Below are 12937 nucleotides of genomic sequence, written 5' to 3'. Positions count from 1 at the left end.
GTATTTGTTTACATTTTGGTGCGTATGATGATTGCACAACATCAGAATATCAGATATATATCAATTTATATACAATTCCATGACACCCTTTGACATCCATTCCTTGGGTCCACATGGAGATGACATGATTACGTAATTAGCCTCAGAAGTCCTTTTTTCCTTTCTAATTCTGCATGTGAGCCCCAAGGCTGTATGTGTTCGTCTATAGGGTACTGAAATCGAAGACATTAACAAGTGATAGAAGTATGGTATGTCATGTGTAGCAAAAAAAAATTCCGTGATATAACCTGACCGTAGAATTGCTTTAGATAGGATTACAGGAATTACTGGTGAATGGGCTTACGTTGGAAAGACAACATGTATGTAGATCACCTTCTTTCTGTATACGTGTGTGTGTGTGGCTGGCTGCCACCATCTCTATATGTGCACATGTTGTACTTCCTTAAGAATGTTGTAAATTTATTTTATATATTGATTCTTGTACTGCTGTTATGTCCAACAGAAATCTGATCGTATTCTATTTTGTGTTTGTGAAGAGGAACGGTGTTTCATTGCAGGGAGTGCTGAATCTGGTTCACAAGAGCAGTCATGACTCATGAGTATGTGTCTGCTTTTCTATCCATCCTGGTGTCCCTTTTCTAGAGCATGCAGACCAACGTTTGTGATGATCTCTTCCCTGTATCCCTCCATACGCCATTTTGCAATTGAAGAGTCTAGCGTCAAACCAAGGTATGGAAATTTTAAGCAATTGTTTTTATATATTTATTTGAATTATTTATTTTAAGTGAAAACAACCTTCGCTGAGGATGGCATTTATTAAATTGTTCAGCATACTCTCAAGGTATTGAGTTCATGGAATCCAAACTCTATTCCTTCTGAATTCCACCATGCGGATGCGTTATCATGGCTCCTGCTCCCTCGGTTCTCTTGTCACTTTCTACAGTGATGTGACTGGTAAGGTCTTTCTCTTGATTATATCTTGAGTCTGGAACAGTGGAACTTAATGTCTAGTTCCTTGATTTTGATTTACAAAAAGGATGAAAATATGATTTTTATTTCAATTGAACAATAACAAATATATATATATATATATATATATATATATATATATATAAAATGGTTGTCTCATTTGGTTAATAAAATTGAAGAACTTGGAAGTGTCATTTGACTATGCAAGAAAGGCACTCCTACACTGTAGTTAGCTTGAATGCCATAGTTTTGTTTAACTGAGAAATTGTAGGTGTAAGTATATATGTTTCGTTCTTTAGCGACTAAACTATTTTAGAGTGAGTACTTGTTACACTAGGCGGCAGTCAATGTTACAGTCTACCCTAGCCAATAAACTATTTCAGGGTGAGTACTTGTTACACTAGACAGCAGGACACTAATTAATTTGAGGGTGAGCAGATCCTTTGAGAAGAGGGGAGTCAAAGTTATCGTCTAACCCTAAAGATACTAAATAATTGAGGGTGAGCACTTCCTTTGAGAAGAGAGCAGTCAAATTTATTATGTAACCTTAGATATTCCATTTGTCGAGCACTTCCTAGTTTTAAAGGAATTGGTATATAATTCTAGATAGGCAGATGTATTATTACTAGTTAGTTTTAAAATTGGAGGGCAATCACTTTCCCTCCACCATTGATTATTGAGGTCCCTATGGTACTTTTAATTTTCTTCTCTTACCTTTATGAAGAAGGAAAACAACAAATAATTATTGATGTATCATACGGTTCAGCTGTTCTGCTAACTGGTGGTTTTGAATTTTGATTTACTCTGATGCAGTCTTTAAAACGGTTTTAACCTAAGTTGTTATATTTCAATCCTCCTCTGGAGACCTCAGCATCCTCATTTTATATATGGTTTTAATGGATAATTTTGTGCTTTTCACAATCTCAATGAAGGTTTTTGCTTTATGAAATTTACAGGGCTCAGACCTTTGTCACTGGATCACTCGTCCTTGAAGACAATGGGGAATTCATCGAATCTCGCGAAACTTGGGGACACAGAGGAGGAAAACTGTCCATTCTCATGGGCAAGATCTTCTGAGAAGATGCTTCGGCAGGAGACATATTTGGCACTGGCTTCCACGTTTGGGCTTCTTAGATTGATCTATATCTCTCTTCCAATGCTACTTACATGTGCCCGTTGTGCATGGAGAAGACAAATTTGGAGTTCAAGCTTGATGAGCTTGTGGGAGCATCCCTTGGCACACCTCCGTCGAGCAATGCAAGTGTTCAACGCACTTAAGGAGGGTTGCAAGAGGAGCAATTTGCAGGAAGGGTAATGAATGCCAGGGCATGGGCTTCAAACTCACTGGCTTTTGTTTCCATCAGTGATGCAAGCTCAAGTAGGGAGTGTGTGGGTAGTGGAAAGGGCGTTGAGCCCTCCCCCCTACCGTCCTCCCTTTGGCAGCAACATGTGAATGGGCAAGACTCATAAAATCAGGTTTTGTAATGGCATCTGCAAAGTTGGCGCAGTTTCCTATTTCAGAGTGAAGGTCTTGCGCCGTGTCATCTTTCGTGACAAGCGGAGGTTTTTGTATTTGGTTGCAGTAGTGATCTGTATCCTGATATTGCTGTTTATATTAAATACAATTTTTATTCATGAATATCTTACTGAAAAGAATGTCTTTTCCCTGTAGAAGTTGAATAATACAATTAGTTGGTGATTGATTTTAGGTTTTGATGTTAATTTCTCATGAAATTGAAGTTACCGTATTGTGTACTTTTTCTTTAATGTACAACCCAGAATTTAGAATTGTCTGGTGCAGTGTGATGTTCAAAGATCTGGCATAAATTGTATTCGACTTTGACATGTTTTTGGGGTCAGATTCTTAACAAACCTGCTTGGAATTTGATAACAATGGCTAATTTGTTCACGGAGTAGTGTTTCATAAAGGCAGTTATTAAGTTGCACTGAAAGTACAGAAGGAGAGTGAAGAAAGGGATGGAGAAGGAGAGAGAGACATGTTTACTTGCTGAGCAAGCAGAAAGATATGATGGTAACTTTTTCTGTTTTCAATTTGTTCGCAAGTATAATAACCCAAAAAACAAACCTTTCCCGAAACCTCCAAACCCTCCATTCTTCGCTTCCATTCTCAACAAAACCCTTCCTTAAATCTGCCAACCCAAGAAAAAAAAAAGGACCAGGAATAGAGAAAGTTAGTAGTAGAAAACCTAAAAGTATAGTAAAACAAAGAACCCTGGGTTTTCAGGACCAGGAATAAATAAAATTAAGAAAAGAAGGACCTGTAACTTCTTTACTTCAATGGAAGTATGAGTCTTCTGATGTTAAAGGTGAGAAATGTAGCAAGAAAGTGAGAAATGAGAGTGGAGATGGAGATGTTTTTGTGTCTGCTAAAATTTTTGCTACTGATCTTTGGCAGTTACAGAAGCCTGAAGTTTGTAGAGGAGGGGAGAGTAGTGGGTTTGAGAAGAGATCATGTGATTTGTTTGGTTTGAAGGTATGGGGTTTTTTTTTTGAAAAATATCTTATCTTTTTTGTTGTTTTTGGTGTTTTTTGTATGAATGTTGGGGTTCTGAGTTGAATTTAGTGTGTTTATTGACTCTGGGGCTGTTCAAGATCTTAACTTTGTGGTGATTAAGCATGTTTATTTGTTAGGATTAGTGTGTGAACTAATTATAGATTCAATTGCTTTCATTGTCTTTTGACTTTTGTGAGGCTTATGAGTTAAGCTTTCTCCTTGTTGTAATAAAAACAATTCGATTTCAGTTAAGCTTGATGAACATGTATTAAAACTAATAAGAATCCAACTGATCAATTTAGACTTCTGAGGTTTTGATTTTTCATTGTCGTCGTAGACTTGTAGTGGGCTTACAAATACTTGTCCGTCTCTCTCTCTATCAAAATACTTGCTGTTTATTCTAAAACCCAACTACCTCGTTAAACTAACTGAGTGATTTTTTGCTCCCAGCGGGATTTGCTCCAAGAGCTCCAAGTGAAACAGGAACCAGCCACGTGTCTACTAAAAAGAGATTGACAGTTATCAAATTCCTTCTTTAGAACAAACTTTCTGATTTGCCCCCACTAAAAATAGAAATAAATAAAAAGAAAAATAATTAAAAAAATCTCATTGTGTTAGAAATTAAACCGATTTGGAGAGAACACCACACTAACTTAACATGTAGATTGAATCAATAAAAGAGAGAGAGAGAGAGAGAGAGAGAATTCTTATTTCTTGAGGTAAAACTAAATGGGAGGAGGTTACCTTTATATACAACTAGGTAACCTCCTTTCTAAGATAAGGGATTAACAGGATAAACAGTAAGATAGAGGATGATCAGGATAAATATCAAGATAGAAGGTTATCAGGATAAATACCAAGATAGAGGATTATCAGAATAACACATATCAATGGTGGGCATCCATATAAGCCCATGGATTTCATAACACTCCCCCTTGGATGTCCACCATTCTTGTGGAAATTATGGTGGATGCATCTTTTGTAGCATTCTTCTGGATGCTCTATAATCATCCAATGACAGTTGCCTCATTAAAACCTTGCTAAGGAAAACTCAATGGAAAAAAACCAAAGCTAAGGAAAAAGAGTACAACATTACTCAGAATCATTGTGACTTGCTTAATACTGCCTCATTAAAACCTTTACTAGGAAAACCCAGTGGGATAAAACCTAGATAAGGAAAAAGAGTACAGTAGTGCATATGTCCTGGAACACATTCTTCATGATGCTCCCCCTATTCTATTACTCCCCCTGATAAAGACAAGTTTTTATATGGTTTGGTGGTGAACTCTGCGCATGTCGATCCCATATACAAGCTTTTGAAAATGTATGCTTTGGTAGTGATTTAGTGAAGAGAACAGCAAGGTTGTCACTGGAACGAACTTGCTCGACCTTAATCTGCTTCTTCTTCTGAAGCTGATGAGTGTAAAAGAATTTTGGCGCAATGTGTTTTGTCCTGTTTCCTTTTATAAATCCTTCTTGAATCTGGGCTATACAAGCTGCATTATCCTCATAAATAATGTTGGGAACACCTGTTATAGAAGGTAATTAACAAGAACTACGAATATGCCCAATTAATAACCTTAGCCATACACATTCACGACTAGCTTCATGAAGAGCTAAAATTTCGAGTGGTCGAGGGAAGTTGCCACTAAAGTTTGTTTAGTGCAATGCCAACAAATAACAATATTACCACTAAAAATACATACTGTTTTAGGAGTGACCCTTGAGGGTCGGATAGATAACCAAAGACCATAGCCAACTAGATCATAGTCATTAGTGGAACCATAAGAATAAAATAGTTTCATACCGTTATTCCATAAAAATATCTCAATATGTGTTTGACATCATTCCAAAGTGTCTTTTAGTAGGTTTGAAATTTGGCTAACAAATATACTAAAAAGAAATGTCCGGGTCTAGTGCATTGTGCTAGATACATTAATGCACCAATTGCACTCAAGTATGGTTCTTCATTTTCTTCTTTGGGGGCGATATGGGTCTTTCTCTATATTCAAAGTGACCGGACGACCATTGGGGTACTTAATGGATGTGCCTTGTCCATATGAAAATATTTCAAAACATTCTCGGTAATTAGTCTAGTGGACTAATACACCACTAGAACTCTCTCGACCGCAAGCCGAGACAAAGTCTTGTTTCCTCAAGGTCTTTCATTTCAAATTCCTTCTTTAGGTATTGAAAGGTTATCTCGAGCTCTTCCAGAGTTCCAATCAAATTTATGTCATCCACATAAACAAATAGTATTGCAAATCCATTTAAGGATTTCTTTATGAAGACACATGGGCAAATTTCATTGTTTGCATACCCTTCCTTAGACAAATATTTACTAAGACGATTGTACCACAATCTTCAGGATTGTTTCAAACCATACAATAAATGTCTTAGTTTAATTGAGTAATGCATTCCTTGATTTTTGCTTTCAGGGCAAACCAAATCCTTCAAGGATTTTCATGTAAATATATTTGTCTATGTCCCCATACAAGTAGTCATCCACTACATTCATGAGTATGATTCTTCATAATCAATCCTGTTTTTCTCAAGCAAAAAAACCTTGCCACCACAAGACGTGTCTTATATCGAGAAATTTCATTTTTCTCGTTTTCGTTTCGAACAAACACCCATTTGTAACCCACGTGGTTAACACCTTTTGGGGTTTGTACTATAGGTCCAAATACACCACGCTTATTGAAAGAGTTTAATTATGCTTGAATAGCAAATTCCGAGATTGGCCAATCTTTCCTTTGTCGACAAAACACGTGGCTCATTTATTTTTCATCATTGTCCTTTGATGTTCCAATAGCTATACCATAACTAAATATGTCATCTATGACAAGTGCTTTCCTATCCCACAATTCACCAACATGCATGGAATATTGAGATCGATCTCTTTATTTTCGGTACATTGCGCCTCTTCAGGGGCAACCATATATAGGCATTTCAGTGAATTTTGGATATTTGCACATTTTCATTATTTGTTTATGGAGCTCCAGCCATTACCTGGCTATTAATTGGACAAGATGGTTTCTCAGTTCTCCTCTCCTAGGAGCTTTGGATCCTATAGGTCTACCACGCTTTTAGCGTATAGTAGATTCATTTGCCGCCATGTTTGGACCCCGTCCAAATGGAACATCAATTCTGGCTGGCACATTCATGGTTACTTTTACCATATCATTAAATGCTTAGGCATTTTCTTTGCAACCGCTTGCAAGTGTATCATTCTCCTTATCTCTTAATGAGACAGAGGACGTGATCCAAGTTGCTTCACGTCGTTCCTTAGAGCAACCATTGCTCTTCTCCCCCTAACGACGTATTATGGGTATAGTCGACCAGACATATATCCATAATACTTTTCTCCATTTATATATCTATACATTTTAACATAAAGCAAAACAAATTTGTAAAGATTGATACTAGCACAAGTATATTAAGAAAAATAAAATTGGAGATTCATAATAAGGAAATTCAAAATATTAATGATAATCAAGGCCTAGACATTCCATGAAGAGAACACAATATTAACTGTAAATGTTCCATGAACTGGTAATAAAAGTATAATTAACTAAATAAATCATTCCAATTATGAAAGTTTGCTCATCAAACTTGCCCATTGCTATTTGGATTCTCATACTGAACTTCAAGTCTTTATTTATGTTAGAACTTCAAGTTCTTGAAAACAAAAGAACTATAAAAATGAATTGGGCCTACATAAATGACCACTATAATGGGCCAAAACCGAACCAGTCCTTATGGGTTGGACCTGACCAAGTCGATATAGTCAACCAGACGGTCTTGGAACTTCAGGTTCCGAAAAATTGAATCTTTGGAACTTCAGGTTCTTTAAAAAAATTGATCGTGGAACTTTGGGTTCCAAATATATCGTAAAACTAAACCGTTTTCATTGAGAGTGTCTCAACATTCCGAATTTCGAAGCTAATGTCATGAGCTGGGTTTTATTAACTTAAGGCCCATAACCAATAAAACATATGGGCTTTGGCCTTTAAAAGTTATTAGGCCCTTTATCCAGCAAAATATAACATGTTGTCATCGTCTTCTTCCCTGGAATAGCCGACCATAATGTGTTCCAAACAATTTCTACTTATTTTCAAAATTCCTAACATCTACAACACTGTAACAAGGTGTCCCAAACAGGCAAACATAATAGTGTTAGTTGTACTATGAAAAGAGTTAAAAAGATTTTCATCAGTGTTACTAAAACTTGCTAACAACTCCAATAATTCCATAAGCTAGCATTAAAAGACTTAAAAGATATGAAATGATAGGTCGGTCTTCAGGAACTTGATCAACGTGGATGAAATTAGTATTTGACTATTTGGCATGACGAATAATATGCCTTTTGAAGTTTTGAGAAACAAAGTTTTTCATCCCACGACCCACTTTGTGGCTTTTGTAATGTCAAAAAGAAATATAATCCTTTCGCTTTTAGGCCCAATAACAATGTCGATGTAGAAACATAAGTTTTTAAAGGAATCACCGAATCAGGTACTTATAATAGATGCATAACATTTAATAACCAGTTATTATAAAGCCCAATTAGAAGAAAAAAAATATCCTGACGAAATTAAATATTACATGTCCCATGCCTCTCTAGAAGGTTGTTATCTTGCTTTACAGCATCACAAGTCATAACTAAGTACGGCATAGCTAATAAATTGGTATTAACCCTTTTCTTTTATCAAACTAAAAACAAAAGAAAAATTTATAAGTTGATCCAGGAAATATAAACGATACGATGAACATTAGAGCTCCTTACTTCAGCTACCAAGGCACAATGAACTTTAATAGACTTGACCATGAATAATCTATAGTCAATCAGTCCTTGCAGTAGAGCTTATATTTCTTACCACATTTATTTATTTATTAATTTGCATGTTTATTGGTAGATAGGTATTGCACTAGAACCTAATTATCGTACCACATGCAGATCATTCATTGACTCTCTTGACTGAAAAGGCAAAGACACCTCTTATATTACATTACCGGAATCCAACGCTAAAGACTACCCATAACAGCATCTTTGTCTACTGTTTTACACGACTCTAGTAAAACAAAAAAAGTTTAAACATGCACTTACAGTAACAAGCCAGAGAAAAACGTTAACAGTACAGTTAAATTCGACAATAACGAATTTAATACCAAAATACAAATTTAAATTCAATAGTATCGATTACTATTCATAATAACAAACTAAACACATGCCATTAATCGTAAGTAAAACACATACCTTTAATCCAAAGCTAGAGACTATCGTGCTGATAACGTGTTAGAAATTAAACCGATTTGGAGAGAACACCACACTAACTTAACATGTAGATTGAATCAATAAAAGAGAGAGAGAGAGAATTCTTATTTCTTGAGGTAAAACTAAATGGGAGGAGGTTACCTTTATATACAACTAGGTAACCTCCTTTCTAAGATAAGGGATTAACAGGATAAACAGTAAGATAGAGGATGATCAGGATAAATATCAAGATAGAAGGTTATCAGGATAAATACCAAGATAGAGGATTATCAGGATAACACATATCAATGGTGGGCATCCATATAAGCCCATGGATTTCATAACACATTGTAAAATATATAGGAGTTCTTCCCATTAGGGGTGTAATACGGGGCGGGCCGGGTCAACCGCGGGTCAAATAGTGATGGGGCAGGGCGGGGCGGGTCTAGGGGATACAAATCCAGTAGTCCCCGATGGGGCGGGGCGGGGCGGGTTGAAGTGTCATGTTTTAGTACCATCACCCGCCCTGTTGGGTCATCTTACGGGGCGGGTTTTGGGCGGGTCATCCGGGTCGGATGGAAATTATCATTTGAACCCAATTTCACCCAAAAAAAACTTTCTAATTCTGCAAGTAATATATTTCCAATTTATAACATAGAAAAAAAATATATAATCAATCAATAAAAAATAAACAAATATAAAAAAACTTGAATTTGAACCCAAAATCATATCTGCAAATTTGAAACTTCTTTATCGTGATTTACCATTTGTAAATTGATTATTTTTCATAACATGATAAAATGAAGATGGGAGCAAGGATCCATGGTACAAAACAATAACATATAAACTAAAAGAATTCGAAATTAATACAGGGATGAATAATTCATCTTCTCCAAAATTCGAAAGTTGAATTTTAACTTTTGATATTTATTTGTCAAATGTTCAAACTTGAATATTTGAAATTGATGTTAAACTCATAAGTTTGTGTTCATATCTCCCAAATTTCTACAAAAGTTAAAACAAAATATAAACAAAATACAAAAATATTAGAGTTAGAGTCTTGAAATTGTGCGGGTCAACGGGGTTGGGTCAACGGCTTTTGACACGGTACGGGTCGAGCGGTTTGACGGGTCGGATTTGAGCATAGAACCTACACCCATAGCCCGACCGCGCGTAAAAAAAATTGGTGGTAGGGGCGGGCGTTTCTGGGTTGGTGCGGGTTTGGGTGGCGGGTGAAGACCGGGTACCCTACCGGATGATGGGTCAACGGTTTTTTTTTACACTCCTACTTCCCATCATTAGCTAAAGATTTTTTTTATCTTTTTTAGTTTGAAAGAAGTGTCACTAGTTCAGCACTTCAAGTTTTTTTATTCCTTTTTTTTTTTCCCAACAATTAAGACCAAAAACTAGATTTTGTAACTGGTTAAGTTTTTTTCTTTTATTTTTTTAAGGTTTGAGGTAAATCAGGAAGCATATATTAAGGTGGAAATTTGATAACTGTTGGCGCCTTTTCAGCAGACACTTGGTTGGTTCCTGTTTCCGTTGGAGCTCTTGGAGCAAATCCCGCTGGGAGCAAAAAATCACTCAAACTAACTAACTAACTAACTTCTCTTCTCTTTCATCATTACCAACTACCAACAGAAATAACTACCTTACCCGCCTTTTCAACCACGTCTCTCCTCAAATACCATGCTTTAATCATCACAACCAGTCACACCAACAACATTTTCAGCTCATCTCCTTCTACTCTTTTTACAACAAACCCACTTTCTCAACTCATCTTTTCAATCGCATGCACTTGAATTCAAACACGCTTTCCTTACAACACATATCTCCAATGGATATTACGAACAAGCCCTTGAGTTTTTTCTCCAAATGCGACGTGTTCCTAATGTTTTTACTATACCCATTGTTGTCTCTTGTTGTGCCGAGCTTTTGTGTATTCAAATGGGTCAAATGGTTCATAGTTTGAGTTTGAAGCTTGGTCCGTTTGTGCCTAATTCTGCAGTTGGGATTTCTTTTGTTTATATTTATTCCAAATGTGGTAATGTGATTGATGGTTCTAAAGTGTTTGTTGAAATGGAGTTGAGAGACGTTGTGGCTTGGACTGCACTTATAGTTGGGTATGTGCAGAATGAGGAGAGTGATAAGGGTTTGGGTTGTCTTCATGAAATGCATAAAACTGGCGAAAAACCCAACTTTAGGACTATTGAAGTTGGCTTGTGGTAATTTAGCCAATATCTTAAACGTGGGGTGTTTACATGCTTATTCTTTAAAAACAGGAAATGGGTGTTCTAGATATGTGAGAGCACTGAAGGAGCCCATGTTGCTTTTTGTGAAACACCGAACACAGATATCATCTCTTGGACAGTGATCAAGAAGTGGCTCCATTAATGAGTGCTTAGACTTGTTTTGGGATATGCAAATGTTTGGAGTTGATCCAGATGGAATTGTTATCAGTTGCATGCTCTCATGTTTCGGGAATGCTGGAAAGGACTATGAGAGCGAGGCCTTTCATGGGCTGATAATTAGAAGAAACTATGAATTTGATAAGATGGTTAGTAGTTCATTGTTGTCAATGTACTGCAAGTGTGGGTGCTTGGACCCTGCGGAGAAGCTTTTTGACGGACCGTGTGAATGGGAAACGAATTCTTGGAACTGTATTGTTGCTGGCTATGGTAAAGTGGGCTTGGAGACTAAGTGCATAGGGACGTTCAGGAAAATGCAACATATAGGAATAGAATCTGATTTCAGCAGTCTACCAATAGTGATATCCTCTTGTTTCCAATTGGGTGCTCTGCATCTAGGTAAGTCTATCCACTGTCACGTGATTAAAAGTGGGATGGATGAGAGCACTTCAGTTATAAATTCACTAGTTGGCATGTATGGAAAGTTAGAAAATCTGGCTACTGCACGGAAAATATTCTTTACGGTGGATAGGGACATTGTTACTTGGAATACCTTGATGTCTGCTTATACTCATAACAGGCTCTCTAGTGAAGCTTTAGCCCTTTTCTATGAGATGATTTTAGCAGATTTGAAGCCCAGTTCAGTGACTCTGGTGATTGCTCTTTCAGCTTGTTCTCATCTAGCGGCTTTGGATCATGGCAAAAGACTGCATGCATACATTAAGGACATGTGGTTAGAGTGTGATCTGTCAGTTGCAAATGCGCTTGTTGATATGTATGTGAAGTGTGGGCAACTGCAAACATCACGGGTGGTCTTTGATTCTGTATCTCAAAGGGATGTTGTGTTTTGGAATGTGATGGTATCGGGGTATGGAATTCATGGTGATGCCAAATCTGCAGTTGATATTTTCCAGCAATTGGAAACATCAGATGTGAGGCCAAATGCTGTGAGCTTCCTTGCTGTTTTGTCGGCTTGTACTCATGCAGGCCTTGTTGAAGAAGGTAAAGACCTTTTTTGTAGAATGAGAGATTACTCTGTGGTACCAACATTGAGGCATTATGCTTGTATGGTGGACCTCCTCGGCCACTCAGGTTATCTAGAGGATGCTGAAGCTATGGTTCAGTCAATGCCACTTCCTCCTGATGGGGCTATGTGGGGAGCATTGCTTGGTGCTTGTAAGATTTACAATAACGTTGAGGTGGGAGAACGTGTTGCAAGGCTGGCTATAGATTCCGACCCTGGAAACGATCGATACTATATTATGTTGTCCAACTTGTATAGTTCTGTTGGGAAATGGAAAGAGGCAGAGGAGGTGAGAGGGATAATGAAGAACAAAAGAGTGAGGAAGAGAAGTGGTTGGACTGTTGGAGTGCATTGTAACTAATTAAAGAATCTACACGTGCTGGAATTATAGTTCAGACTTCAGTCTGGTGTTGTCTGGGAAAGAAGGTGAAGCTGCAGGAAGATATTTAAAATCTGGATTTCATGTGAAGCAGTTTCGAATAAGGCTGGCGGAAGTTTCAGATGACAGCCTGAAGTTTTTGTTGAAGCAACAGCCTCATTGATCGGTAAGGATCCTCTCCTCATGTTTTCTGTTATAGTGGTCCGAGTGTTCATAGTTTGAACCTTTGTTATGTGTTTAGCCGTTTTGAATGACAAAAAAAAGTATCTTGTTTCATTTCTTGTTAGTGTTGATTTTGATTTTGATTTTTTATTATATATGCTAGAAAATGCTGGTACAGGATAATTGTTCGAAGCACTTGATATAGAAATAAAAAAGAAGTGTTACA

At 37.1% G+C, this 12937-nt stretch overlaps 1 protein-coding gene and 1 pseudogene across 2 annotated transcripts; both read left to right on the top strand.

Annotated features, from left to right (window-relative positions):
* Nucleotides 1-253: 253 nt before the first annotated feature.
* LOC147501812 (5'-adenylylsulfate reductase-like 4) lies at nt 254-2727 on the top strand (annotated as a pseudogene). The gene is made up of 3 exons (XR_015221468.1): nt 254-729; nt 830-954; nt 1926-2727. The product of XR_015221468.1 is annotated as a 5'-adenylylsulfate reductase-like 4 (transcript).
* Nucleotides 2728-2946: 219 nt separating this feature from the next.
* LOC147501811 (pentatricopeptide repeat-containing protein At4g39952, mitochondrial-like) lies at nt 2947-12937 on the top strand. Its single transcript, XM_086604399.1, is given in 6 exon segments — nt 2947-3001; nt 3297-3463; nt 10352-10530; nt 10532-10963; nt 11021-11027; nt 11116-12937. Coding segments are annotated over 6 exon segments (2256 nt in total). The 3' UTR covers nt 12532-12937.

Source organism: Coptis chinensis, chromosome 4 (assembly GCF_015680905.1).
Source record: "Coptis chinensis isolate HL-2020 chromosome 4, ASM1568090v1, whole genome shotgun sequence".
Taxonomy (NCBI): domain Eukaryota; kingdom Viridiplantae; phylum Streptophyta; class Magnoliopsida; order Ranunculales; family Ranunculaceae; genus Coptis; species Coptis chinensis.
This window is presented reverse-complemented; position numbering and strand designations above follow the sequence as displayed.